Here is a 25621-nt window from a genome sequence, read left to right on the forward strand (position 1 = left end):
GAGGACTAGATGGATTTATTGGGGAGAGGGTGCAAAGGCAGGTTTTGCCCTCTCAAGGGGAGTTTAGAGAGAAAGTAAGTGACCCTCTGCACAGTTAGACATAAGCTTCTCTGAATACTGTAGGACTTACATTCAGGTCAACAGATGCAGGGTTCAGCTGTCACCAATAGTGTAATCCTAAACAGAGTTAACACCCTTCTAAATCCATTGACTTCCGCTTAGTCCGCTTAGAATTGCATTATTAATCTCCATCCTTCCCATACTGACTACCCACATCTGACACCCTATTGCTGTAAAATATATTAAAATTAAATTATGAACGTCATTAGAAACTACTTAACCAATCACAAAACACCCAGTTTGACATACTGGTTTTAAAAAGATTAGTATAAAATTAGCCTTATTTCTAAAATATTCAATTCTGATCCATTGTACTAATTGCACCAGATATGAACTGCAAATGTAAAATAATCCATATAAAGTCAACATTTTTACCTCATTGAGGTTGTTCCCTTGTAACTTCAAAATCTGTAGAAGACCACAGCTTCCAATGCCTTCAATGTGGGTTAAATGATTAAAGGAGCAATCTATGTATATTAGAGTTGGAGCATCAGAAAGACCTTTGGTGCTGATCAACTGATTATGACTTACAACCAGTCGCTGGAGATTTTTCAATGATTCTAAACCACCTACAAATACAATATTTAAAGTATATTAAAATGCATGCTGAAAATATTCAAAATTACAATAGGTATGCACCAACATCTTTAATACATGCTTCAATATAACTACCTTTTATAAAGTGTTTGGATGAAGTCTCTATTTTCCAGATTATTAAATGGAGACTGCTTGACCTGGAACTTCAAGTCTTACGTCCTACACAATTTAGCATATTTTCACAGGCTCAGTTGAATCTCCCAATTCAATATGGCCAGATGGCCTACTATCTTCACAACTTAGTCCAGCCTTCGCACCGTAGAGCCTTTACACTAGCCTGACTAAATGTATTCCCTTCAAAAGAGCTTTCAGGTCAGTTTAAGAAAATTCCCTTTCATGAAAGGTTATGTTCTTGTCCTTTAAAATCCGTGGACTCCATATATCATATTATTTTTGACTGTCAATTTCACTCAGTCTTATGCAAATAATTGTTGTCATCTTTATTTCCTCCTAATTATAGTTCTAATAGGGAAAAAGTTATTCAAAATCTACTAAAGGATGCTAATCCTAATATTACAGCTATAGTGGCCATGTTTCTTGCAGAAGTAGTCAAAGATAGATCTATTCTAGTAAAGGATTGATTCATATTGCTTATTATGTCTTATATATCCATGCTGTGTTATTCTACATCTATGTATCTTACTGCTATGCCATTAAAGGTATTTGATGTTGACTTTATAAAGTGTTTCACGTATTTCATTTCTGTACATTTTTAAGAATCAGAAAGCATTAATGTACCTAGCTTATACATACAAAATCAAATTCATGATCCTTCTGAAATCAGTAACAAACTTATAACTTCATATAATTCATTACATATTCTACAGCATGTGTGTGTTACAGGGCATGGAAACAAAAAGGTATCCTATGGTCTGGGGATAGGTTTAGAAGCATTTGTATGCTTTTTCTACTGCCCCTCATCATTTCCAATCTAATTGTCTAGAAATGCTTCACCAAGCCCACTATACTGATAAAGATACCTTGCATCTTGCTACCTGTTAGCAGCATGTCTCCTCTGTGACATGTTAGGAATTATGCTGCTTAATTATTTTAGGACCCATCATGATCTCTGTTGCACTGATTCATCACAGCAGATTATAATCATTGCAGTATATCTACTTAAAATTATGTTATTTTACTATTACTAGAAATCACTAAAATGATTTTTTAAAATGCTTATTCAATAAGCACGACTGCATATACAAACACAGATTTAATTGTTTTTACATGCTATGCTAAATGTAAAATAAAGTCTCTTTTATGGTATTTGTGCCTAGTATGAATGTGGTTAATGTGGGTTGTAATATAAAAAAGAAATCGACTAGAAATTCTCATCAATTCAGGTTTTTGTATTTGCATGATAGACCAATTTAAGCACAACCAATTCATGCATGAAACAGCTGTTAAGAGTTCTTCTGCACTTCATCCAATGATTCTCTTCTGCTAAGTGAGGAAATCTCTGTAAGAGGAAGTCTCCTTATGTCTGAGAAATGATTCCCTTTCTTTAGTGAAATACTCTTCATTTAATTTATTTATTTATTTGGATTTGTATCCTGCCCTGCACGAAGGCTCAGGGCGGCTGATGGAAGGGAAGGGAATCACTGGATCCAAGCTACAGCCTTCCCCCAATGCTAATTTTTGGGAACAAAACCCAGCAATCTTAGAAAAGAATCTGAAAAGGCTTGAAAAGAACAGTAGCTGCTTTAAACTTATTCCAGCAGAATATATTAGGTTGTCTAGAAACATAAAAATTAATCATGTTGCCAACCAAAGTAAATATCATAAAGTTTATATATTAACTACATTTTATAAAGCAGTATCATAACTGGAACCATGAATAGGAAAGTAACAGTCCATAATTTGTGCTGAATATGTAATTCCCCTGTTGCCAGTTGGTATACTTGCATATTCTGTCAGTGCAGTTGAACAGGCAAAATGTGTATGATTTTGTGATGGTTCTTTTGTGGGTCATCTAAAAAGATACACCAGCATGCTGCAGTCTGCAGGCCACTGGTACATGGGTGCTTATGTAACAGATTTGCTAAATGCAAAATATGCATTTTTCCCTTTATAATACATGTAGACAGGGGGCATGATGCTTTCTTAGTTGTGTAAGATTTAAAAGAAAAAGTTGTGATTCATATCTGATCTATTTTTTTTTTTTTTTTTAATGTACAGACTCGCTTTCCAACCTTTAAAATGGATGCAATATGTGTCTTTTTAAGCACCTGGGAATTAATTATTGAATACAAAACTGTAACATATAAATCAGTTGTTAAAGTTATGCAGCATATATTTGGTGTGGAATAAGGATCTGGTGAGGGGTAACCTTTGTGATGTCTGTGCACACATAAAACTGAATTCATATTAGAGCTCAGGTCAAGAAAAGGTGGTTTGCTTTAGAATACAATCTGTTGAACATTGGCGGAGAACAAAAATATATGTGGGATGGAGCCACTCACATGTCCACTACTATTTCGAGTCTAACTATTTCATGGACCACAAAATCAATAGCACATGCCTCTAATATGCTCCTATGTAAATGCAACTACACAGTGCTCCCATTTACTAAACATCTGGTGACCCATACATTTCAGGTGACCATTCTTTGAACTGGTTCCCTTTGGTTAGAATTAGATCTAAAGAAGTGATTTGTAGAAGGGAACTTTGTGCTCATGGAAGCCTGTTTGCCATTTTTACTATAGAAGTTCACCCTGCCAAAGGGACATGATGCTTTTAAAACTAAAATGCCTCTTCAGTAGTTGAGAATGTTGTAATAAAAATATTAAAGAATGCACCTTTTGACTGTGTCCTATATTTAAAGCTAAATACAAACTGTGCTTTGAATCTCAGCATATAAGTCTCCTAGCCTACATACAACAAATATTTCTAACATTAATCCAGCAAACAGCGACAGATATCCTGCCAGCCAAGTCTACATACTCAGCTGCACTTACTTCCACAGTAAGTGAGTAGAGGAATAGACAAAAGCAAGCCACAAAATTTATGTTATTACTTTCTTTAAACAAAGAACTAAGACATGAAATACACATCAGAATGCTTCACCAAAAAACACTGCGGTGCCACTCTTTAATTACTGGGAAAGAATTTGAAATCAGTTTCCAGTTTTTAAACATAAAATCGTAAATTGCTTGTTTGGATTTCTGTCCAAAATGAAAATCACCTGAGCAGCTCACTGACACCATCTAGTGGTTTCAAAACATTCTTACTCCAGCCACAAACTTGGGTATACGTATTCATCTTTTTCCTTGAAAACTCTCACTAATTTGCTCTGAAATTCCAACTTTAACAAGGAAATAGTAACCAAGATTATTTATATAAGTGCAGGCTGAAGAACTACCAGATCACTTGCTTCTTCTTTTGACATACAGACTGCATTACATATATATCTAGAAAATCATGTGAGAAAAAATAATTGAGAAAATTGAAGGTGATGTGAAATTAATTACGTCTCCAAAATACATGTACCTCTCTTTTTCATACACACTGATTGATCAACTAAATCTTTGGTTTCGTTTGAATCTGCCACAAAATCAAGAAAGCATGCAACTTTTCTTTTAATAGCTTAATTTTTACTGGCCCAAGAATGTAACACATTCTGTGGTAAGCGTTTTATGAAACTGAAAAGCTAGCGATCTTATATTAAAAGCTATTGTATGCCAACTAAAACTGCACCAAGTAAGAGCTACCACCTTACTTATTTTGAATGTCTGAAATATCTTAAGCATACTTAAGCACATTTAAACCAGAGGGACTTCCTTCTGAGTGAACATGGTTAGGATGGGACAGTTGGTGATGAATTTCAGTTGCTCCAGTAAGGAGCATGCTGCATTCCAAATATTCAACAAAAGAGCTATGAGAGAAACACTAAATAGTTAGCAAATTAATCAATGTGTTACTGCAGGCCTTATTTAAAAGAAACAGTATTTTCAAAGAACACTTGAAACCGAATAAAGTATCAACCAGATAAAAAAGTTTGGAGGACTGCAACTTCAAATCAACCAAGGGAAATTCTACAGGATTTAGAAATGGATGGGGAGGGGAAAAATCTTTTAGAACACAAGGCTATCTCTGTGTAATTCTATAGGAAGCAGTTTTTTAAAATAAAAAAAATATCAATATGTTATTGTGTAACATGAAATGCATGCTATGTAGCTTACTAACCAGACCTCCCCAAAGCAGTTGCTGAGGACAGAAAAGCAGGCTCCGAGTGGTTTTCTTGAACATCTACTTTCTCATTCAAACTCATCTCACTTACAAGTTAGCACAGTGCTTTCATTGTACATACAGACAGGACGGGAGGCTTTTAGCCCATTGGCTCTGTAGCCTTCATATTCAAGACTCATCAATTCACATTATGTCACTCTCCCATTAATCTTTCAGATACTCTACCTCAGGAAATCCATCTGAAACAAGTAATCCCTTACAGTACTACTGGCACTGAAGACAGATTGAACACAGATCCTAGCAGTTCTGCTACCAATCAATCCACCTTGTTGGTTTACCTTGGATTACTGATCTTTGAGATTTGACGAACACCAACATTCACTGTTTCAAGCAGGAGCTTGTGCCTATGAAGTCTGTATCATTTAAAGATGGAGAATTTAACAATTTTAGACATAGCTAGAGAGACTTGCTTAGCCGTTAGAAATGCATTTAAAATCCCTATTTCGCAACTTCTGATTTACCTACTAAACAGTGAAATGGCTTCTTTAACCTTTACATTTTTGTAATATTTTTGGTGGCTTAGAACAATTTATGTGCCACCATATACAGAGGTTTTACAGGCCAACCAGCTTCTTGGATACTGTTTTGTATAAAATAAGGAAGCAATACAGAGATGCTGTAGAAAACAGATACCAATGTGATATATTCACAGCTCCTTTTGTTTATTCTGTAAGAGCCTATCATTTATCTGAGACTGGGCTGCCATAGTGAAGCAGATAATGTAGTTTTTGTTTTTATTTACAGTGTGTACTTGGCATTATTCATCATTTGATTCCATGAAGTTTCAGAATCAGTTTCTTGGTATTAGATTGGTACTTTGTTTACAAGAGATTTAAATTCAGTGAAGTATTATATCACAATTATATATAACACTCTGTTCCAGGGTTCTGCCACACTTTGCTATAATTAAAATAGAGCCATGGGAAGGGCTATGAAGACAGCAGCAGGTTCAATTCTCAGTAGCTACTACTGAGATCTACATGACAGAATAAACAAGATGCAGTTCGCAACCCTGAGGTTAGTTGTGCATGCAGTGGAGGGCAGTACTGGTCCCCAGTGATTGTGACCTTTTTTGCTTAGTTTTACTTAGAACAAATACATTGGCAAGACTGTATCTTGGATCCAGTATTTGTCAACAGCTGGACAAAACTGTTCCCTTCTCCTTCTTCTGTCAGCAGAGTTGCACTGATGGAGGAGGCAGACTAGGCAATTCTGTCCCTCCCCACTGCAGCCTTCCGACACACATGAGAATAAACAGTCAAAAAGGACAGTGGGGGAAGAAAAACTGGGGAAAATCCACTATTCTTGCACCCACAGATTGCTGAGTCCTTGCGTCTTAATTCAGTCATCACACAAAACCATAGTTTAACTAAATTATGGTTAGTGTGATTGTCTGAAGGCAGGCCGTTCAATCAACTATGATTAGTAAAGATCAATCAAACCAGGATTTGAGGTGAATTCATTAGCCAAATCTGATCTTAACTATTGTTTGCATGGTGTCTGAATGCAGACATTCTGGCTTAATACAGGCTTGTTCTCTGGCAACACTCTTGCAGTCAACAGAGAGAAGGAAATGAAACTAGTATTTATCAAGCCAAGCAAGGATCTGAGTGATTGGTCATGTGCTAAGTCTTGGTTTTGCAAATTCGCCAGAGTTAAAATGAGCCACAGTTTTACACTTGTATGAAATGGACCTGTTTGTGCTCATGCACGGATTTTTGTACGTAACCCAGCCCTCACCACTAACACTGGGTTCACCAGTGAAAGGAGGAAATGGAAGCCAGTCACTTGGACAGAAATGTAGCTTGGAGCCACAGGATCCCTCGCACGCAATCTGACTTCACACTGCTGAGACATCACCCCAACATGAACATAGCTGATAGTGCTTGGATTTGTACTTCAGGTCAACCTGAAAGTTACTCTAAGGACCCTTAACTTGGGGTCAGAGAGAATGGCTGGCATGACATGGCATGGCATTGACAATGAAGAAAGGAAAGAATGGGGGCAGGAGTGACTAGGGGGTTAGGTGTGGATGACCCGGAGAAAAGAGACAGTTCCTTAACACCATAGCTTCCTCAATCTTCAAAGCAGTGAGCCCAGCAAGAAACTAACAAAGTAGCAGCAATAATAAATTAAGGCTGCAGTCACACGGAACATTAGCCATGCAAGAGAGACGGAAGACAGGCAGAGTTTCTGGGCGCGATATCACTGGCACATCTGGGAAGCGTAGCGCTTCCGTGGCACAACCAAGGCTTCCTGCCGAAAACACACAGCAAAAAACTAGTACCTCGGAGGTACTAGTTTCCAGAAACTGCGGGGCAAGGGCGGGCGTCTGATCGTGTTTCCGGTGGCATCCGGCGCCCGCCCATGTCCCCTTGCGGAAAAGGTTTTCCCCCCCCCAAGTCTCCATGGATGCGCACACGCACCCAACGGAGCATGCGCATTCGTCGTGTACACAAAAAAAGAAAACCAGTTTGCCGCACCGCGCGCTTTTTCGTTGCACGCAGGCGTGTCTTGTGATCGGCACCTCTCCCTACCCACGGAACCTCCATGGAACCTCCACAGAACCTCCACGGAAGGTGTGATCGCTTAACTGCGTGTTAGTTTGCCCAGGGGCAAACAGCCATGCTTCCCCCCCCCCCGCAGTTTCCTGCCCGTGTGACCGGAGCCCATGTAAGATATTCCACTTGATGGGCCTATGGAAAAGGCAGGACGACAAGGCCTCCTGGATCATTGGTGGGGGGGATGCATGTCCAACTAAATAGAACTAAATGTACTTGTTCATCTATCCACTGATGTTCTTTGTTTATTTAGATGGATTCCACTGACCCTCATCTGATGCCAAACCAGATGCAGATCATAAGTACAAAGAAAAATGCTGTCCTTGAGGATATGATGAGGCTTGAATAGCCAAGTGTGACTGATGCATCTTAGTATTTTGTTGTATTTCCATGATGTCTTGTGCTTTCAATGCCATTAAGGGTTTTGTGTGTGATATGATTTTTGTTAAGCAGCAGTTTTCAAACTTCACCGTTTCAAGGGACCCTTTCCACATTTACACATCTGCCTCCATTATTAATATTCTATGAAAACTTTTTAGGGAACCTGGCATTGGCCAGGTTTGGGGCTTGCTACTCAATATGATAAAAAATGTCAAGTACTCTCAGCATTACAGACTGCAGGGGAGGTTTAAAATAGTAAGTATAATGAGCCCCTGCTACTTTTCCAAACAACCTTAGCATGGCCCCAGAACACTGTCTAAAAACTACTGTTTGCAAGTTTGCCAAGACCCTCCATTTCATTAATTCGTCTTTGAGAATGGGCCTGACACCTGTTCACAGAAAGAAGTTTTATACACATTACCCTGAGCAATCTGCCAACAGAACATAGAGAATATCCTCACTTTTCCCTGGGGCCCAAGCAAAATGAAGCCCCTCCCCCATTTCATGTTTAAAATTTATATTTTTAACCATTAAAAATAAAAGATTGAAGAGACTTGTAGAGCACAAACTTGGAGTGGGGAGAAATTTTAATTACACCAAAAATCTCATTTTTGTACATCAGACTTACCAACCTATTAACAAAGTACACACGAAAGCTCATACCTTAAATAAAACTTGGTTGGTCTTAGAGGTGCCACTGGACTCAAATTTTGTTCTACTGCTTCAGACTAACACAGCTGCCCACCTACTAACAGTTAGAAGCTCTACTATTTTATTGTTATAAACCATCACTGTTTCTTACCAATTCGAGCGATTTTATTGTAGGAAAATTCAAGATTCAAAAGATTACTGCAGCCATATAAACCATGAATGGATGAAATTCTATTTTTGTTCAGAATTAGAATGCAGAGATTTTCTAGATTCTCACAACTGATTGTCTGAATATTGTTCTCCTGCAACAAATTAAAAAAAAGACAGATTGACTAAAAATTTAAGATTACCAACTTTAGGATGAGGCCTGGAGTTCTCCCAGAATTACAAATGGTCTACAGACTACAGAGATCAGTTTCCTATAGTATTACATCCCACTCAAACTCCCTTCCATCTTGAAACTCCATGGTCCCCAGCCACTGTCCCTTAATATCCAGGAATTTCCCAAGCTGGAGTCAGCAATCCTACCAAAAATACTTCAGATAACCACCACCACCCTTCCATAAATTAGCTGTTTCTCCAGTGTTACCATTATTTAACTAATGTTTACAAAGTCAGAAACAGGACTAGCTTCCAGAACATCAGGGTGTGAAGCTGGCAACAACAGAAGGTCCAATTAACCAAGAACTGCTGCAGAGCAATTTCCGTAGACTGAGTTTACACAGCAGCTTATAACCCCCACTTCAAGCATCACATATACATACACACCTTGTGGTGATGCATTGGGGGCTGCTCAGAAGCGGTATTTGGATATTCATTCCTACTATGCAGCATTAACCAGAGTCACAGGATATTACATTATATTACATTTTTATCTTGTCCTTCCTCCATGGAACTTGAGGTAACATATGTAGTGACCCTCACTACAGCATACAGAACTATCTCTGTACTATAATCAAGAGTTATAATCTTTAAAGTCTTACCACTATGTTCTTCTAGCTCAGTTGCTATACCCTGGTAGTTTAAGTGTAAACACAGAAAAGGACATCCCTTTGGTACAGTTTGATCATACACATTTAATATGCTGTTTTCCTAATGCAGTAAAATCAGAGAGGGAGGTGAATATTTAACTCTGCTCTAGAATGTTTTACTTGAGTGACAGGCTGCTCCTTTTCTTTGATTGGCCAGCACTAGCTGAGGGAAATATAAAATCAGCTTTATGCTGAGGGGAAGAGAGTTCATTTTGAGTTCAGCAGCAGTTAACGTTCAGTAAAGCAAAAGTTCAGCTAAAAGAGTGGATATCTGAAGAATCTGTCAGACAGGTTCGCCTTTTGAGTAAACGGAGAGACTCCTGGTCTTAACTGTGAAAAACATAACCTGAGGAAGAATTCCATCAAAGAATTCAGAGTCTAGTGTCAACTTATGCTGAAGTAAATGTTCACACAGACGCCAAGAATTGGGGTTTGAGATTTTGGTAAAGGGTGACTGGGTAGCAGGCTGAAGCTCCCAATCAGGTCAAAAGGAATAGGATTATATTTTCAGGGGGGGAAATATAAGCCCTGTACAGTTATACAGGGAATTGGCACTGAGGCAGTCCCTGGTCTGTTGTGAAAGGAAAAGGTTATAGACTACTCAGGGGAAAGAAGACACAATGATTTCAGAAAAGGGGAAAGAATTTGATACACTAAAAGAGTGACCTTTCCTGAAAACCTGAACAGTTAATAGGAAACTATATACAGAAACATGGTACCTGAAACCTAAGTACTCAGTCAACCATCTGTCACTGGTAAGAACCATCTTGTCTGTCAGCTGAAAAATATACTGTTTTACCAGCAATGTTTACCTCAACCTTTCCAATTCCTGACTACCCCATACCATTCCTGCCTCTTAAAAAAAATTATTGTTCACTGTATACAGTCTCCAGTGCCATTTCAAGGGATCTAAAAAGAGGGCTCCTGTTTTCTTCTGACAAGTTCCTATGCTGGACAAAAAACAAATTAGATTCTGTGACAGGGTGAGACATTCAGATTTATATTATCATGCTACTGGGGGCTAGCTCAGTACCTAAGGGAACTAAGAATTTTGGCGGAAAAAATCTGCCTCAGAGTGGGGAGAGTAACAGGGGGTCCATCATACCACTCATCCCCTTTGCCCTGATTTGGCAATAGATGTTTTATTCAGAACTATCAAAGTAAGTTTAGAAACATGCCCAGGTTCACCTTAACCAGGGTTAAGTCACACATTACACCAATTCCACTAGATGGGAGCACATGGACATAATACAGAAGCTCATTCCCAATTTTCAAAACTTTTTGTCAGTGGTATTTGAGGGAGGCCTTTGCACCCTTTATTCTGCATACAAATACCAAAAATAGAAAATCAAGTATTCTGAACTTTAAGAAGCATCATAGATGTTCAAGTTTGCTAGCAATATGTTCAAAGCATGCTTTTAAAGTTGTCATATATTTATAGTTCATATATGCATAATCTGCAAAAGCTCAGTAAAACACTGTAGAAGTAGGACAGAGCAGAATAACTGGGTCAAAAGACACTACCACCCATTTAAAAATAGTTTCCCCTTTAAAAGGGGAAATAAAATATTTGGTACCTCTACATCAATGTACATCAAATCTTTACAACTGCCAAGTCCTTCCAAAGCAATTAATCCACAGCGCCTGAGACTCAAGAACTGAAGTCTGGAACATTGTGACAAAGTGGAAAGGCTGCAGCCAGGTAAGTCTTCAAATGCAACCGTAGTAACCTACACGCATTGAATAAGACAAAAAATTGTTTAAATTACACATAGTACAGATAATACAAGTAACATCACAGTAACAAGTTACTCAACATCTGGTCTCCGACTGTGCAAGAAAAATATGGGAAAGAAATCCAAAATGACACCCCAGGAGAGAGGGAGTACTATTCCTGACTTTCATGCACCATAATGGAGAACACAATATACACACTGCAAATATCTCCAAATTTTTTACTTAAAGAAGTGCATTATGTCAACAATTGTTCTATCTACACCAACTTTCTTTCTATCCATTAAAACACAGCCTACTAGTAGCATCTAGCCTGTTGCAGTCTTGGAACCTGGTCAGTGAGTTGCAGGGAACTTGCATCCAGATGTTACAATTACACTGGAGTGTCCAGATGGTAGAAAGGAGAACTGCTATGATACAATGTAGTTTCAAATTAGTTCATGGTAACAGTAATACTATACAAGTCAATTAGGAAAGTAAAAAATGGGGATGCCAAGGACTTGTGGGAATAATCTCATTTCCCCTTTCCCACTATTTTGTCTTTCTTTTCACTGAAAGCCCCCATAACTTGCTCCCCTTTTCCAGTTTCCTTCTCTCCTTACCACCCACCAGCCAATGTATCTCTATCTATTCCTGTCTTAAGCTTTCCCTCCTTTCATCCCCCTGGCAGCCTCTACCCAGGAAAACTCTGCACAATTCCAGCCCCTGTGTAGTGCCAGCTGCCACCCCAGTTGTGCAGTGGGTAACCTGCAGGACATGGGGGAACACCTCACTTTCTCTGGTATCCCCCTCCCCACACTATTTCCCGTTTTCTCCCTCCTCGCAACCCCATATCCTCACCGTTCCATGGTTCCTTTTTTCCATTCCCTCCCATCAACCAACCTTTTATCTGCTCTCCCCATTTTCGGCTTTGTTTATTATTTACTCCATTTCTACTCCAACTTTCTCTAGAATACCGACCGAAAGCAGTTTACAGTATTCTCCTCTCCTCTACTGTATCATCACAACAATGTTTGAAAATCTGTAAGTGGCCCAAGGTTACGCAATGACACTTCCATGGCAGAGTGGGAATTCAAACCTGATTATTCCAGATCCCAGTCCGAAACTAACCTCTATACCACATTGGCTTTCTTGGAGTGACTGTGGTTAAACAGTAGCAAGCAGCCAGGGCAGGGTGAGTCATGCAAGTCAGGTGACAGTCAGTTGCCCAGGGGTACTAGGCTTAGCCCCATAAGTCCTCCCTCAAAGGCCAAAACAGCCCTGACCCTCCTCTTACTGACAGAAACTAAAGCCAGAAGGCTTAGCAATGCCCACTGAGGTATTTCGTTTCATAAAGCTACAGGCACTGCTTCTATTATTTGGGGGAGTTTTAACCCCCAAATATATTTTTTTTAAGATTTCAGATTTTTTTTTCAGCAACCTTAGCACTTTTCTCAGGTTTGTAGAAAAATTTGCATTGTCTGTCCATGGCTCCAATCTCCAGATTTAAGTGTCCGCAGATGGGGCCATGTTGAGAATTAGATACGCTGATATTTTCTATAATGGTCAGTGCTTCCAACACAATTAGTGTTAATTTCTTATTTGTTCCAAGGAGAAAAATCTTGTCAGTGTTGACAGCAGAAGCTGTCCATTCACAAAGATCACAGAGGACAACTTTTAAAATTTGTGTGTGTGTATTCACACACATACTAACATTACTATATATTACCTGTTGTAGAGTGTTCCAAGCGCCAGCCTGGATTATCATGGCAGCATTCAGTGGAGGCAATGAACTAGCTGAGCATTTCCGTGGTTTGCCTCTTTCAACTGTTTTCTTTCTTTTGTTTTCCCCACAAATACTTGACCAGGATTTGCATGTTTTCATCCACATCAATCTCTTCTCTTCAATAGAATCATAAGGTATGTTTGGTTTCTCAAAAGGTTTGATTGAGAGATCCCTTTTGGCCCAAAGATCATCCACTTCACTCTGACTTCCTTTTTTTGTAGGTTCTATCTTAAGGTTTTCAGATGCATAAGATTTATGTGTTTGTCCACTCTCTCCAGAACTTAACTGAACATTCATGCTAACGGGATTGCTTTGTGCTCCACTCTCCTCATCAACTATTGTAATATCTGCAGGAACAACCATTTTGATATCAAGCATTCTTGTGTTACTACCCATCTGACAGTCTGCAGTAGCTGAACCACAGTCTTCTACATAAAGTACCCCTTTCTCTACTAAGTCATCATTATTTATCTCATTAAGAAATTCTGTCTTTCCAGATGTTTGTTTTTCTCCTCCATCATTATGCCATAAACTGTTTTGTTCTTCTTTCTTTAATCTTATTTCCTGTGTCAGTTTAATCTGTTGTTTTTGCAAAATTTGTTTTCGTTCTTCTGCCGTATCCTTCTTTTGTTCATTCACCATTCCAGTTTCTCCTTCCTTCTTTGCTATTTCCAAATCTTCCTCCATGTTTCTGGCTGCCATTTCACTTTCCATTTTGGAAGTTCTCTCTTCCTCCTCCTCTACTTTTTTAACTTTTACTTTTTCTGCTACTTCCATATCTTGATCTATATTTTCAGTCACTGTTCTCCTTGGAATTTCTTCCGCTTTACTGTCCTCTTTTACTTTTCCAATGTCTTGCTCCTCCATTGTCATTTTTACTTGTTTATCTGTATTTTCAGGTTCCATTTTCCATTCGGTAAAGCCATTTAGACTGTCTTTCTCTCTCCTTTTCTGTTCTAGCAAAATTAATTGTTCTCTTTGCCGTCTCACCAATTCTTTCTTAAGTTCATATTCTCTGCATCTCTTCACCCCTTCTGCAATCTCTTCCCTTTCTTTTTCCTCCTGCCTTTTTCTCTCCTCTTCCTCTTTCTGCTTCTTCTCTAGCGCCCTCTTCCTTAGTCTTTCCTCCTTTTCTCTTTGCTCCATTTTTATTTCTTCCTGCAGGTCTCTTTTCCTTTTCAGTTCTGCTCTCCATTCTTTCAAGACAGGGGCATAAGTTTTGTACACTCGGAATGCTCGAAAGGAAGCTTGGATTTTTTGTGCAGCCATATTCTGCTGCTCCGCCATCTGTTGTCTTTCCTTTGTTCTCTGTTCTTCAAAGGCCATTTGTTCTTCTTCTATTTGCATGTGTAAATTTTGAATCAATTTCTAAACCAGAAACAGAGGAAATATTAGTACAGGTATACATCAAACAAATGGGCATTAACAGCTGCATATCATTTGCAACTGTCCTAGCAGTGTTCAAAAAGCAATTAATTGTCTTTCTCTGTTGTTGATCAAATGGGGGCAGTGTTCCCTCTAAGCTGAGTTAGTGTGAGCTACCTCACAGTTTTTTAGCCTCCGGCTCACACATTTTTGTTTTAGCTCAGGAAAGGTGGCTCTAGAGCAAAATAATTTATGCAGTAGCCCACTTGCTCGCTCACAAATTTAAAGCCAGTAGCTCACAAAGTAGGATTTTTGCTCACAAGACTCCACAGCTTAGAGGGAGCATTACATGGGGGAATGTCATTCCTGGTCTACTGTGCTATACCTGTGCAGGTAGCCATGGCAACTAGACCTAGTTTCACTCAATACAGCTTCCCAACAGCTCTAGGCTGAAGCAGATTGTTTGTGTACTTTATTAAAAAGTTCAAAAATCTCTGTCTTCCCACCTGTTCCTTGTTTAGCCAAGTTTGGACTGCTTTTTTGGATCTAAACTCATATCTGACTTTAGACAGGACAGCTGTTTGGTTCTTTGAGCTAGATGCTTTAGACTTAACAGCTGTATTAGTTTTCATCTCTGGCCCATCTTCACTATGCTCTGAATGATTTCTGAATTCTTTAGAAAGTTATTCCATTTTGTAGGGCTCTGATTTGCAAGGACTACTGAGACCAGCCAAAAAGGAGGGAGTGGGAAAACCATGATGAAATATATAAATTAATATATTTGGAACTGCAAAATGACCGGTGGTCTTGATTTATGTAGGCTATGTAACAACTACCAGTGCAATCCAATCCAGAATTACTCCAGCCAAAGATGAAATTACTGGACAGACTGGAGCAACTCGGTATAAGATTGTTTGGTGTAATTTCTGCAAAAAAGTGGTAGGGGCTGGGTCTGCCGATGAGTTTCTTCATTTTTGACAAAAATTGCACTGATGTCATAATAAGCAACTCTTGTCATATGCCAGCATAAGATGAATACAGAATACTCCACTCCTAAGCATGTCTACTCAGATGTAAGTCTCATTTAATTCAATAGGTGTTTACTCCAAGGACAGTGTCCTTAGGATTGCAGCCTCAGTCTTGCTGGACACCTTTATTTCCCTTCCCCACCAGAACTTTTGTCCCTTTATAGGAAAGAAAGTGGGTATTTTTAAGACAACTAAAGATAGGTCTTTGATGAGATTTCATTTGGTCTCAAATTAAATTTTCACACAGTGCCATCCTAAACAGAGTTACAACCTTCTAACTCCATTGAAATCAATGAGAAAGATGTAACTCTGCTTAGGATGACACTGCTAGTCAGAGAAATAATGATTATGATACTGTACTGATAGCGTCTTGCCAGGTTCAGTTTCCCAAACTCTACTTTTGGATGTAAACTATGATTGTACAGCAGCCATTGCAAAGTCTTTGGCAGTTGCTTCTTCTAGGCATAAAGGGTTAAAGTCAAATTAAAATTCTTTAGAAGGTATGTCACTATTCTATGGTTTAGGGTTGTTCAAGACCTTGTATCCATGGACAAAAAGGGGATAGAAAGGAAAAAAGAAAGACTGTATTGATAGAATTCATTTTTAAAAACACATAAGAATGTAATTTAACGGGGCAGATGTATTTTCAAACATTCAAAAATTAAACATCAAGGACTGCCTATATAACTATAATTCTAATGAAAAGGGCCACTTTTAGAATAAGTCTCAAATATTTAACCACTATTTGAATTTATACAGACCTCAAGCCTTACATTTTAGAGCAGTTATATGCATTAATGAACCTGTAATCCAGATTATAGTGGCTCAGAGGTTGACACTGAGCTGCAGACCGGAAGGTCTATAGTTCGACAGTTCGAGACCCTAATGCCGCATGACAGAGTGAACTCCTGTCTCTGGCCCCAGCTCCTGCCAACCTAGTAGTTCAAAAGCAAGAAACTGCAAGTAGATAAATAGTTACTGCTTCGGTGGGAAGGTAACAGTGTTTAGTCATGCCGGCCCCATGACCACAGAAACGTCTTTGGACAGCACTGGCTCTTTGGCTTAGAAACTGGCTTTCGAGCAAGGGAATTTTTACCTTTAATGCAGATTACAGCCTTATTTTCCCACACAGAGACCATAATGCCAACATTTAAACTTAAATTTCAGTTCTAGTCAAGATTCTTGCATGTAAATTACGTTGTGCTGTATCAACTGTTCTTTCCATGCCTCCTCCTCTTTTTGCAGTGCCTCATCCAAAATAGCTTGTTGTTGCTGCACAAAACAGAGAACATCACTATTATCACTTTAATGTACTTCAGTAATATTAATGATCACTGGAATATTGCAGTCACTTTAATATGCTAATATATTATAAATACTGCTTCTGCAAATCACTTTGCAATCATTGTGTTCTACTGGTGGAGAAGAGAGGAGGAAAGTTTTTATGCCTGCTTACAAAACAAAGAATGAGCATGCGCGGTACAGCGTGGCAACAGGCAGACTCTCGGAATGCTCCGAGCCACCCTATCCCTTTTTCACCTCGTTAGGAGCCCCCTGGTTTTGGGTGGACTCTGCCCGACCTCCCGGAGAGAGGGCTGGCAGCTGGGGGCTTGTTTTGGCCCCTCCTCGCTCTGGCAATGTGAGGGGGGTGTTCATATATGCCCCGAAGCAAAGACGACTTGCGGAGTGGAACATGGTCGCCATGTTTTCCACATAGCCACGGCCATCCGACTTTTTAAACTTTCTTTAGTTGTTTCGTTGGATTGAGAGATACAGCAATGCAGAGTTATGGAGGAAGAACATTGAGAAGGGGACTGTAAGTACATACAGCTTTGTGTTTTGTGAAGAGAGGATGGCTAGAGAAAGATTCCCGAAACTTTCCTCCCAAAATGGAGAAGAAGAGTGGCCAGAGAGCGAGTGGGAGTAAAATACGCGATCACTGTTGTTTTTATAATTGCATCTGGGGAAACTTTGGCTTTCACACTTTGGTAATGATTTAAAGTTGACATGAAGCAGATGAATCAGATCGTCTAAAAGAATATAAATGAATTAATTTGAAGCTGGGGGGGCGGGAAATGGCATCCGCAACAAAGGAAGCGGAGGAGGAAGAACTTGATGAAAATACATTGGTGGGAGAGATATCGGTTGAACAATTTTTGAAAATATTGAGAGAATAAAAAAGGGTATTGAAGAAGCATGTGTAAATTTACGACAAAAACTCAACTAGAAACAGAAAGTAAAGAAAGGAGAATCTACTCAGAATGATATGAAGAACCCAGAACATCAGGCTGAGAAAGAGAGGTTGAAATATTAAATCTACCAACCCTAATGCTGGGAAAGAAAAGAATAAAGATAGAGACATTAAAAAGGAAAGTGCAAAGAATACTCCCCAAAAGAAAAGACAAACACAGAAGGAGAAAAAGGCGATCTGCGAGTAAATTTAAAGAGGACAGTACAACATGTGAACAGGAAGGGTTGAGGGAACAAAGGAGGACTTGAGAAATAAATTGTCATACCTGCAAAGAAAGAAGGCACATTGACATGTTGTTACAAAAAAATAGATTGCAGACTTACAGGAGAAAAATTAAGTTATATGGAAGAAATGAAACGGTTCTTTTTTCTCTGATAGGTTTTGCTGGAATGAATTGACCTTGAAAAAACTGGTATAATTTAAGATTAGTGCAATATTTAAGATGCTGTGGGTGGGTAGGTTTTAGTTAAAAGGTAGTGACTATAGTATGGGTATTAGCGCCTTAAGAATTGCTCTTTGACAGGTTTTGTTGGAATGAATTGACTCTGAAAAGACTGTCATGATTTAAGATTAGTATAATATTTCTGATGTTGTGGGTGGATAGGTTTTAGCTAGTTAGAAGGTGGGGATTATAGTATGGGTGTTATAGGTTTAATTGGAATGAAATAGCACTGTAAGAACTGGTATGGTTTAAGTTTAATTTAAAGCCCACAGTGCTAAGTGGGTGCAGATTTTTAGTTGAAGGGGAAGGTTATAGTAGGGATGCTTAAGTAAAACAATTCTACTAAGATGGTACGTAATTTAAATTAACTAATACAAAATTTAACAAGATAAAAAATTAAAATTATAAAAAATTAAAATTCAAAAATCAAAAGTAAGAAAATTAAGGTTAATGGAGTAAACAAGAATTGTTAGTCCTTACTTTGAGATGATAAGGTAGATGATGAAAGTCAATTTGTTACCACTGTCCTTAGACAGTGCAGCCAAAAAGTGAAAGTAGTAGTAATATCTTGGAAAATATCTTTAGTTGGTGTTTGCACTCAGTTCGGAGTTGTTTTTGTAAGCTAGATATGAGAAAAACGTAATTTTTTTGCTCTGTTGGATTGTTAATGGAATATAGTGAAGATGAGTGAAAAGGGACAAATAATATTTAATTAACTTTTGAAAAATTGTGAGATCCCTATCCAAATAGCATAATGACTGTTGAGATTTGTCAGAAGTAATTTATATAATATTTATGTAGTTAACTATGTAGTTAAAGCCAATTTGATAGAAATGTTCAAATCTAATTTCAGGAAGATGTGTTTGCTGTATATGGAAAATAGTGGTTGTACATGTATACGTTTGTGTTTGTCTGTTTGTATATGTGTTGTGTTTATCATCCTTAAAACCCAATAAATATATTGTTAAAAACAACAACAACAATGTGGTTTGGTCCCCCTCACTAAAGTAACAGAAAAGCTGTTTTGGGTAAGGAAACTCTATGCATGCACTGGAGCTCCTGTGTCCAGAAGCTAGCTGAGGGCATATGAACTTCCAAAGCCAAACAATAATGTAACAATTTCATTCTTCACAGTTCCTCAAAGTTTAGGTCGGTATGTTCAAGAGATTCATATTGATACTCTTTCAGGGAGAGCCATGATTTCTACCATGCCCAGATCTCCATTGTAGCACAAAGACCAAAATGATGGCTATGAATCTGCATATATGTATGAGAGGATGTGCAAAAGAGAAAAAGCTGGAGAACTATAATACATACAAAATCCAACTGAAGACAAAGCTCTGGGTGTCATTCTGTAGAAACTGTCTACTACTTTGTTGGTACTTCATTATTGTCAAAAATAGAAGCAAAATATGAAAATACTTTACTAATAATACTTATTATGATTTCATTTGTAAATTTAATATGATTTCATTTGTAGCCAAAAAAGCTGATTTCTAGAACATGGCTCTCTTCCAGTAAGGTGTTTTAAATATATAATGTACATTACTGGTAATAAAGGCATATAAAATACCAGAGAGTTATACATACTGCAAAGATGTAAGATAGTTGCTTAAGTTGCATCTAGTTTTATCAATCCATTACATGTACATATTATACTACAAAAGTTGATTTTATGCATGCAAATCAACAGAGATTAAGACATTTCCATTTCTAGTTTAAAATATTACCGCATGCAACATTTCTAACTTCGTCCGTTCTGCCTCCAGTTCCTCTTGCCTTTTCCGTCTCTTGTACCTCTCCATCTCATTTTCCATTTTTTCCATCTCCCTCTCCTCTTTCAGCTTCTTTATTTTGTCATCCTCAACTTCTTTCTGCTGTTCCAGCCAAATTTCATATTCTTGCTTGCATTTTGCCTCAACTTCTTGGAAACTAAAGCTAATGGCCATGTCATTGTCATCTAGAAGAAGTCATTTGTGTCAGTTTCATAGCACTGAAAACATTGATCCTAACAATAATGGGTTAGACAGCTTAAGAAAAATTTAAGGCATACACACCATGTAATCAAAATGACTATTTCTGTCTATGGTAATTTCATCTAGTCTACCCCCCCCCCCCCGCCCCCCCAACACACATTATTTTACCTCTCGCACCCCCCCCCCCCCCGGCCCAATAACACTACTAACGGAATAAACCATATCACACAGGGTGAAGCACACCACAAAACCAGAAACAAATTGTAGGCCCATGGTTAAATACTAGTCTAGGAGATATGGGGTCAAGCTTCATCTAAGCCATAAACTCACTATGTGGTTTTGGGTAAGTCACTGCCTCTTGGTAAAGCACTTGGCTCTGTTATTATAATAATGAGCAAACAGCAAGAAAAATATACCACAATGGAGATGTTGGTAGGATTGTGTCTATTTCAATTTGTCTATATTACTGTTTAAGATCTATAGATTATAAATCAAATATGCATGAGAAGCCAAGTTGAACACACGTTATTTTAAAAAATAAAAAACTGAAATTTTACTCCAAAGAACATGGAAGGGCATTGTGATCCTCCCCGGGAAAGACAACTTATTTTATTTTCATAGATTGAGATTACTGCAGCCCATCTCCACGTAGCAGGTGGGGGAAGTTTTTCCCTTTCAACAAGTCTACATCCCCCTGGGGGTAATCCATGGGATAAATTTAGAATCAGTCAACTCTTCCTCCACGATCTCGTGTCTGGACACAGAAACATGTTACAAAGCAGAAATTGACCTAAAATATAATAAGGTATCTAGAAGCCCTGCCATCCAATTTCTGTTATATAGGCATAGGCAGGAAGTTGAGGAGGACCAAATAATTTGGGGAATGACTGTTGCCATCAAGGACAGAGCTATTACTACCTGTTTTGCCCCCCTCCCTTCCCATGCTATGGACTGATGGCAGACAGATCTGTTATTGAGTAACCTAGGTTTAAATGGTTGTGGTATTTGATGGTGTTCAATTGTTTTTGTTGTTGTAAGCCAATTGAGTCTGCACTGAGCAGAGCAAAGTGGGCAAAATCGTACACATATAAACAAACAAAATAAATATGTTCTACTATGAAATCTCTAAGGATTTCTGTAAAACATCTTTTCGGAAATGCTCATTATTAAACCAATAGAATGAAACTGTGTTTCTGATCATTTAAATCCCACTGATCATTTTTACTCTACAGAAGTACATTTATAGAAACAAGAATTGTCCTACAGTTTGTCCTAAATTATGTCGACACTTAGCTAAAGATTGTTTTAAAAACTGAAATTCATTTTTTGTCATTAAAGTTTTTTACGCATCTGCAATCATTCTCCTTTACCCATTATAGCCCTTCCCACTTATTTATAAGTCTCACTGATTTCAATGGGTCATTTCCAATAAATGTTCCTTAGATTAGGGCTAAGCCAAATGTGCACCTGAGAATTTGTTTGAAATAAACAGTTCCTTTTTGCCCACCCCAACTTAAAACATACTTTTTTTCATTTATGTGACTATTCACAGCCATTGTTACTTCTCTGCTGATGCTATAGCATCATTTTAAAAGACTTTCCTTTTTCTCCTGCAGTACATGATCCCAGCCCAACAGGGATCATATAGTGAGAAGTGATAAGGTCATGACACTATGCAGTCAATCCATTTGGCTATTTTATGACCTCCATGGAGAACAAAAAAGCCAGTTCTGAATAAGGGAAATTTGATGCTGGAACCACTTCCTTCACTCTAAACTGGCTTTCTTTACCTCTAGTAATGTCCTCACATAGCACAACTTGATTTGATACATAGTGTAGTGACATAATGGGCAGCTATTCAGTCCCTTTTGCCTCAGTGTTTCTAAAATGGGAAGTGCTTTCTGAGCCTTAAGAAAAATTACCTGTCATTTAGACGTAGCTTCACTAGCATTGCATAACTTAGCTCTGAGTAACCATGGTTAAGACTAGGTTGCAGTTTTCCTTACCTGTCAATAAACCAGCATCAACAGTTTCATTGGAAAGAATGCTTCCATTATTGTTGACTTCATCTGCATTCTCTGTCTCTGTATCAATTTGTAATTCCTCATCTTCTATTTCAGAGAGTACCTGAACAGCAGCAAATATTTTCATAATAATTAAGTTTGGTTTTGAGTTATTTAATGACAACAATAACAAAACATAAAAAACAATTTGCTGCATGTAAAGAATGGGACTTAATAGAGTGCTCAGTGACAAAAATATAGTTAACATATTATATGTGGAGTAAAAGAAGCTTGGGAGCAGCTGGATTAGGCCCAGTCCAAGGAGCCCTGTAAGAAAAGCAACCATCTCACCAATAAAATATTCAGAAGAGAAGGTCAACAAGGCTCAGTGTGCCAGGAGAAGGTCCTGTGCATACAGTTTGCACCTGTACTTTCCCTTCCAGCTAAAAACAGTGGGTTGGATCCAAACTAAATTTTCCATCAGGGGATGGCACTTTCCTGCCTCCCTCCTCATCCTGCAGACTAATGCTGACCCTGAGGGACAGAGAACTTGAGGAACAGCACAAAAATCAAAAATCATGGGATTTTTAATTAATTAATAGAAAACAGAGAGTGAGTATAAATGGGCAGTTCTCCCAGTGGAGGGGGGTAAGCAGTGGGGTACCGCAGGGATCAGTACTTGGTCCACTGCTTTTTAACTTGTTCATTAATGATTTGGAGTTGGGAGTAAGCAGTGAAGTGGCTAAATTTGGGGATGATACGAAGTTGTTCAGGGTGGTGAAAACCAGTGAGGATTGTGAGGCACTCCAAAGGGATCTGCCAAAGATGGGTGAGTGGGCGTCAACATGGCAAATGGGGTTCAATGTGGCCAAGTGCAAGGTGATGCACATTGGAGCCAAAAATCCTAACTATAAATACACGTTGATGGGGTCTGAACTGGCAGAGACTGATCAAGAGAGAGATCTTGGAGTTGTAGTAGATAACTCACTGAAAATGTCGAGACAGTGTGTGACTACAATAAAGAAGGCCAATGCTATGCTGGGGATTATTAGGAAGGGTATTGTAAACAGATCAGCCAATATCATAATGCCGCTATATAAATCAATGGTGCGACCTCATCTGGAATACTGTGTGCAGTTCTGGTCACCACACCTTAAAAAGGATATTATAGCTTTGGAAAAAGTGCAGAAAAGGGCAACTCGAATGATAAAAGGGTTGGAACACTTTCCCTATGAGGAAAGGTTAAGGCGCTTAGGGCTCTTTAGCTTGGAGAAACGACTACTGAGGGGTGACATGATTGAGGTTTATAAGATTATGCATGGGAAAGAGCAGGTAGAGAAAGAGGTACTTTTCTCCCTTTCTCACAATACAAGAACCCGTGGGCACTCCATGAAATTGCTGAGCGGTCGGGTTAGAACGGATAAAAGGAAGTACTTCTTCACCCAAAGAGTGATTAACACTTGGAATTCACTGCCACAGGAAGTGGTGGCAGCTACAAGCATGGACGGCTTCAAAAGGGAATTAGATAAGCATATGGAGCAGAGGTCCATCAGTGGCTATTAGCCACAAGGTATAGATAGGGACTCTGGGGCAAGTGATGCTCTGTCATCTTGGTGCTTGGGGGGGGCAACAGTGGGATGGCTTCTAATGTCCTGGCCCCACTGGTGGACCTCCTGATGGCACTGGTATTTCTGGCCACTGTGGGATACAGAGTGTTGGACTGGATGGGCCTTTGGCCTGATCCAACATTGGCATCTCTTATGTTCTTAAGGGGAGTCCACAGCAGGAAAGGGAATCAGTGGAAATTGCCAGTTTAGCCTTGACCCAACCCAGTGCCTGCTTCAATACACAACAAGCTGAGTTGGGGCAAAAAAACCCAAACCAAACTATAAGTTTAAAGATATATGTTTTAAAAGTTTGAAAGTATTTTAGAGATGCCAAATTCAAATGAACTTATTAAAAATTATATTATAACATTCATTCTTTGAGAAGCAGGAAGAGCTCTACCAAACAATCTCAGGGCATTCTCTGTTTTGTGTTGCCAAAAGCTAATCAGGTCCTGGTAATTTTTCTTTTTTCCACCTGTCCGCAAAATGTTGTATTCTACCAAGCCAAGAGCCTTCTCATACAAGCTGAAATATAATATCATCATGGGTATACCAATTGTTCCCATCATATTTACATTGCATGTCTACTATTATTGGCTAATTTCCTGTCTTTAATAAAGCATAGTTGATTAATAATTAGATATTTGGATAATATATAAAATCTGATTTTGATAGATCTTTGCACTTTTATGTGGAAAAACTATTTAGCCTTCAAAAATCTTTTAAAAATTGCTTTCACTGATATGGTTATACATCTTCCGGTGATCTATAGATCCTTCAAACAAGACTGCCCCCAAAGCACTTCAATGGTTTTCTGTGAAATATGAGCTCACTTAGGCTAAAGGCATAAAACCCAGTGATACAACCTGCTGGTGAGGAAACACATCAGGGGTGCAGAGATTATCCCAAGCCATGGATTAGATAATTGACATTGAAAGAGCATTTCCGCTAGGATAAAATTAACATCCCTGTGGAGAACTGCATTTTCTTTTGATATTTCGGCTTTGCAAACTCCACATTTTAAAAACTTTAAATGTTATTCTCAGTTAGTAGAAAACATGCAGGAAGGGGGAAGTGAATTGCTTCCAAGTATTGCTTATCTTGTCAATAGCTATAGCAAGTACCAACTATTCAAAGTTTTGTAGATGGAAATGGCCCTCCTGGCTGAAGACAATAAAATGGCCAGCACACACCTTGGCTGGAATCTGACACCAAGAAGGGATACAGAGATTTGGGGGGTGCAAGGGACTAGATGGCATCTTCCTGGAGATTTCAGGAAAACATTATTTGACACATGGAGGGAGAGGGATCCATTTTGGCTAATTCCATTGACAGGAAGGAGTTCTCACACTTGAACTCTATCTTGATGACCACCATTGCCGTGTGGAGCAGACAAATGGTGACTACCTGGACAAAGTAATATGGAGCTTTTCGAACACTGCAACTTCTAAGATTAAATAGCCTAGCCTAAGACCAGCTAGAGCATATACACAATTGAAGGACATAGGATTGAATGTTTGCACCTTTTTTATCCTTTGCTTAATCCATTGCTCTGCAAAGTATGTCTGAGGACTTGTTCCTTTCAATAATCCTTATACTAATGCTGAAGTTGCCCCTGGAGTGTGGATATCTAAATCTGCACTTCGGGGGCACTTGGGGGGGAGGGAGAGGTTTGTGCACACGTGGGCCAGTCCCCACGTATGCACAAAAATAAAAAAAGTTAAAAAAAATTTCGGGGGAATGTTTAAATCCCCCCGAAAGTGTAAGAGCGTCTCCTGCGCGTGCGCAGGAGATGCTCTGTAACTGCCGCTGCCGCTTGGGAGGGAAGCGGCGAGCAGGGGGGGGCAGAGCGGCGAGTTTG

The 25621-nt window shown here is 38.8% G+C and overlaps 1 protein-coding gene across 1 annotated transcript in view; it reads right to left on the reverse strand.

The window, feature by feature from the left end:
• LRRIQ1 (leucine-rich repeats and IQ motif containing 1) overlaps nt 1-25621 on the reverse strand; it is a 155566-nt gene that overhangs the window by 125475 nt on the left and 4470 nt on the right. Inside the window, exons 4-11 of the mRNA XM_015405489.1 lie at nt 22157-22277; nt 19905-20134; nt 16679-16753; nt 13919-14456; nt 13032-13873; nt 11167-11319; nt 8710-8860; nt 496-689 (exon numbers count right to left, since the gene is read on the reverse strand). Coding sequence (XP_015260975.1) covers nt 496-689; nt 8710-8860; nt 11167-11319; nt 13032-13873; nt 13919-14456; nt 16679-16753; nt 19905-20134; nt 22157-22277 — 2304 coding nt within the window. The remainder of the gene's footprint in view (nt 1-495; nt 690-8709; nt 8861-11166; nt 11320-13031; nt 13874-13918; nt 14457-16678; nt 16754-19904; nt 20135-22156; nt 22278-25621) is intronic.

This window comes from Gekko japonicus, unplaced genomic scaffold, assembly GCF_001447785.1.
Source record: "Gekko japonicus isolate JY-2015 unplaced genomic scaffold, Gekko_japonicus_V1.1 scaffold2091, whole genome shotgun sequence".
NCBI classification, from domain to species: domain Eukaryota; kingdom Metazoa; phylum Chordata; class Lepidosauria; order Squamata; family Gekkonidae; genus Gekko; species Gekko japonicus.